At 36.5% G+C, this 5,172-nt stretch overlaps 1 protein-coding gene across 1 annotated transcript; it reads right to left on the reverse strand.

The window, feature by feature from the left end:
• Window positions 1-1,649: 1,649 nt before the first annotated feature.
• On the reverse strand, window positions 1,650-3,043 carry LOC113506640 (chymase-like). Its single transcript, XM_026889469.1, has one exon. It carries the CDS (start codon window positions 2,999-3,001, stop codon window positions 2,243-2,245), a length of 759 nt encoding a protein of 252 aa, XP_026745270.1. The 5' UTR covers window positions 3,002-3,043; the 3' UTR covers window positions 1,650-2,242.
• Window positions 3,044-5,172: the final 2,129 nt, after the last annotated feature.

Here is a 5,172-nt window from a genome sequence, read left to right on the forward strand (position 1 = left end):
CATCATTTTTAAACACATTCTTAGTTTGCTGTTGTTCTTTGATAATGTAATCAATTCATGTTCACGTATACACACATTATACACGGTGATTTTTTAGTCTTCTTACAAAAGGAGCCCAGTTCATGTATCCGACTTAAAATACCCCGAGGCGCGATTATTATTTTTTATCATCGACTAAGATAATAAGTACGAAGATAAAATTAAACAAGAGAAATCTGAAAATACTCTTATAAATGATAAAAACGCCGCCAACGGCACGCCATAAAAACGTGTTCTAGTCATTGGATACATGAACTGGGCTGCTTTTGTAAGACGACTAAAAAATCACGGTGTATATACAGTAGGTATACATGCACATTTTGTATTGTACTCTAGAAGTGACCGGCTGTTATTTATACATCTTTGACAGTCGTTACGTGTAGTCAGAAGCTAGAAAGTCTGGCAACCAGTCTAACTAAAGGGTATCCCGTTGCCAAAGAAACTGGCTTGTGGATGTCGGATAGGCAGTCGCTCTTTGTAAAATATTGGTAGTTAGCTGCATCCTGCTACAATGGAATCCAATCCTAACATGGTTGGGAAAGCGATATTACGATTTGTTTCGAATGTTCTAGTTCTGCAACTAAAACAAATTCAAAATGTTTTGATTTTCGGCGTCACTCCCTATACACAACAATCAATAATCATCCCTCGCTTTACGCCGGTATACACGATTAAGTATAGCTATATTGCCTATTATTACTTATACAACGTATGCATCAAGGTCAAGGGCTTAATTAAATACTTCCCTAAATTGTTCGCAAGGGGTGGAGTATATGGGGAGAGTTGCATAAATGTTTTGTATTTTTATAGAGTAAATCATTTATTTGTAGAAATTAAAGAAGAAAAATCACCATGATCAAAAAAACGATATTTTTGACACATCTTGACACTTTTAGTAAGATTGATATTGTTTTTGAATAGAAAGGAATCCTCATGGACACTCGCCATTGGGTTGGGGTCGGTAGTGTCAGATCCTTACTGACTAAACCTAACTGGCCAACAGGTTAGAAACGCATAGCATTGCGGATGACATTACTTGTCACCCTACATATGAATCAACTAGCGGTTGCCCACGAGCCCGCCCGTTACCAATCGAAAATTATCAAACGGGAACATCGAAATCGGGATAAAAACTATCCTATAAAGTATCATATTAATACACATATATATATCATATATATCACATTTTTGGCATGGCTCCTCTTATTTATAATAAAATACCTGATTCCATAAAAGAGGATACATTAAGATGTTTTAAAAGGAAGCTATTTGCTCTACTTGTAGAAAGATGTTATTATTCTGTTACTGATTTTTTGAACGATCCAAGTTTATTGTAATTTAATTTTTTTTTTTTTCCTTTTTATGTTTGGATTTTTTTTAATTTTTAAGCTGATGTAGCTATTTTTTAACCTTAGTGTTAAGTATAAAATTTGCATGCCTACTGGGTAGAATGTACAAGGTTCTGTATATGCTAATAACACCAATTTGTAAATACCTACATTCATAGCAAATAAATGAATATTATTATTATATTAAGATATAAACTATCTGTGTACCAAGTTTCGTGTAAATCCGTTGATTGATTTTTGCGTGCATGTTTAACAAACATACACACAAACTTTCGCGTTTATAATATTAGTAGGATTATTATTTCGATCTCATTAAATACTCCCGTGGGATTAGCAGAAGTATTGGACTAGTGCCGGTGGTACAGGACGGAGTACCTGATCCGATGGAAGAGGTATGTATATAAATGAAACAAAAGCATTTAATTAATGTCAGACAATAACAGACGTATACAGGGACGACGTTTTGGTGAGATGTGTGAAGTGACGCTTATAAACCGCTTCAGTGTGAGTCTAACTTGCGACACATTGTTCTCCGCTAATATAAGCTAGGCGGTTGGATGAAAAATAAATGAATCCTCAAATTAATATCAAGTTTTAGCCATTGCTTTTATTGCGATTTTTATTTTTAGTATTTATTTATATAGTAGCAGCATTAATATTTGATCTGAGAAAATTTCATCTGTCTTGCTATTACGGTTTATTAGATGCAGCCTGGTGACGGTTGGACTGATAGCGGATTCTCGGTAATGGGGTTCCGTATTATCTGTTTTTCCATACATTGCAAGTAAGACTTTTATCTATGCTTCCTTACAGCATACAACAATTACAATCTTTAAACTTTTTCCTTCTGTTCCTCATTCAACTTTTCGCAATTCACCGTTTATCCAATCTAAGTAGGAGCTGACGGCAGTGAACACAGATCTTGGCAGATATCTCCGCGTGTACGAGGCTACGCCCACGATTTTACCTTCAAACACGAGTGGACCACCAGAGTCCCCACGCCAGGGGGAATGTTCCACCGTGGAACATTTCGGCATCACACAAATCGATTGTATCTGCTTCCCATCTTCTTTGCCGCACGGCTTGATAGCGCCCTCTCCCACTTGCAGAGGTCTCAGACTGTCTCCCACGGGCTTGCTCGTGGTTCCCCCACCGATGTACTTCACTGGTAGCCCGATCATTGTCAAGTGGTCGACGGCCAACAGTCTCCCGTAGTCAACCCCCGACATCTCCTCAACGTGCAACAGGCATATGTCGTTACGCGTCCTTAAACCACGATCCCTCGATAGAAAGTATCGCGGATGAATAATCAGTTTACGAACTCCAACTAGCTCGCTTCTTACCGGCTCTGATGTGAAGTTACCGCGCCATATGAAGATATTTTTCGCTTGAGCAGTTTCAAAGCAGTGAGCGGCTGAGAGTATGAATTTGTGAGTTATTATTGAAGCTGTGCAAAGTCTGAAATAAAAAGTTAGTATCTTCAGAAGAAGTATAACTACGAATGGATATTCCCCTTCCGTTATATCGTGTCCGCCGATAATGCGGAGGTTATTTGATTCCGACGCAGTTTCCGACATTTTGATAAAGCATAATATTATAACGAAATGATACATTGCACTCGCTTTTAGGTATGCAGTGCATAAAATATTTATGCATGTTCCGATTCTTTATACGAATTATATAAAAAAATACGAATGAATTTCAGCACACATCGTAAAATTGAACGTTAAGTTTTCATGATTTATTTTCTTTCTAGGTATATTGTGCTACCACGATTTTGAGATAATTGCAAGAACTTGTGATGACTGTGATGATAGATTTGCTATTACTATCTTCAAAAAAATCACAATTGATCAAAATGATCATTAGGTCAACACAAGAAGTTATTTTATAATCAACATAAAAAAAATCTCAATATACGCTTTTGATTATTTTCAATTGAACATGTAGGTACTATCAACAACAGAAGTCGTAACACAATCGGATTTAGAAAACGATTTTTTTCCACCTTTTTTAATATGTGGTGTTTAGTATGTTCTGTCTGCGGTTTGAGTGATTTCAATTTATTTTGTTTTGTATTACAGGATTCGCCTTTATGCGAAATTTCTTAGAGAGTTTAATAAAAATCGGTTCAGAAGCTTAAAAGTTGTAGGAGGAAAAAGCGGGGATGAATTACCGAATGCCTGCGTCTATACTAATATATAAAGCTGAAGAGTTTGTTTGTTTGTTGGAACGCGTTAATTTCAGGAACTACTAGTCCAAATTGAAAAAATATTTTTGTGTTGAATAGACCATTCACTAACACGACTAATATGAGAGAAGATACAATGTAAAATGTGGAAAAAAACAGGGAAAATTATTTATCTTCGAGGGCTTCCGTTAAAAAATCCTAACCACGCGGACGAAGTCGCGGGCAACAGCTAGTTACTAAATAAAAGCACAATGGAAGAGAATATTCATGACTTAGTGAAGAGAGTCCTAAGTACATCAGCTGTCGAGGTTTTTGACGTGACAACTTTCAATGGAGCCGGCTGCACGCATGAAAAGTTGCAGCGTCACCTCGCTCTGAGGCGTTCCATTGTCAATTTTTCCAATGCAAAAATGCAACCATTCCATCAGTATTTTCTTATTACGTTATCACGTTCAACTAGAGTCAGTAAACAGACTTCGCTTTTAATTTTATCACCCCACTAGCTGTTGCCCGCGACTTCGTCCACGTGGTTAGAATTTTCCCCGTTTTTTCCACGTTTTCCATTGTATCTTCGCTCCTATTAGTCGCAGCGTGATGTTATATAGCCTATAACCTTCCTTGATAAATGGTCTATTCAACACAAAAATATTTTTTCAATTCGAACCAGTAGTTCCTGAGATTAGCGCGTTCAAACAAACAAACAAACTTCAGTTTTATATATTAGTAAGTATAGATGAAACAAAAGCAAATCATGGAATATTTATACGAATAGTTTAAAAAAAAACGAATTGTGTCAACCAATTTTTGTTGCTGAATGTACATACATCAAAACAACTCGCTCCCCTCGTAAATCCATCTAGATATATACAAGTATAGTAACTAGGTCCAAGGGCAGTGCATCAAAGGGCTTAATTATGGCTCCTCAGATGCCCCTCGCGAAGGGTTGAATGCATTAGAGATGTATGCGTTGATTTTCGAGATTGATTTTCAAAAGGGATTTTGAAATGTTTAATTTTGAGAGATTAAACATTTTTTTTCAGCAGAAATTGTAATTTTTTTTTCTGAGAACTATTTGGTGTACAAATAATGCTATAATTAGGCTAATGACGCACTCTTCGAACGTCAACCTATTCTCATGACTGAAGACTCCGGTTGGGTCCGAAACTTGTCGAGCACTCCCGATAAATACGCGTGAGTAAACCGTTGCATCATTTCATAGTCTTTTACATAGCTGGTTTGGTTCTTCATTCAGAACACATTATGGTGCACAAGCGTGTGTGCCAACATATACTCCCATAGAACGATGTGTCGAAACATACACCGTATAGCTCACATTTTTACTCGAAAGCTTTGGTATCTTCTTCTTCTAATATATAAAATTCCCGTGTCACGATGTTAGTTACCGTACTCCTCCGAAACGGGTTAACCGATTTTTACCAAATTTTATATGCGTATTCAGTAGGTCTGAGAATCGACTAACATCTATTTTTCATACCCCTAAGTGTTAGGGTTCAAAAAAAAAAATATTTTTTGGACGATTTTTTTTGTTTTTGTTATTTTTTTTATAATGTGGCATTAAAAATGCACACTACT

Source organism: Trichoplusia ni, assembly GCF_003590095.1.
Source record: "Trichoplusia ni isolate ovarian cell line Hi5 chromosome 20 unlocalized genomic scaffold, tn1 tig00004208_group19, whole genome shotgun sequence".
Lineage (NCBI taxonomy): Eukaryota > Metazoa > Arthropoda > Insecta > Lepidoptera > Noctuidae > Trichoplusia > Trichoplusia ni.

Excerpts from the sequence above, each read along its gene's own strand:
- LOC113506640 (XM_026889469.1), bottom strand. The coding sequence starts at position 3,001 with ATGTATCATTTCGTTATAATATTATGCTTTATCAAAATGTCGGAAACT.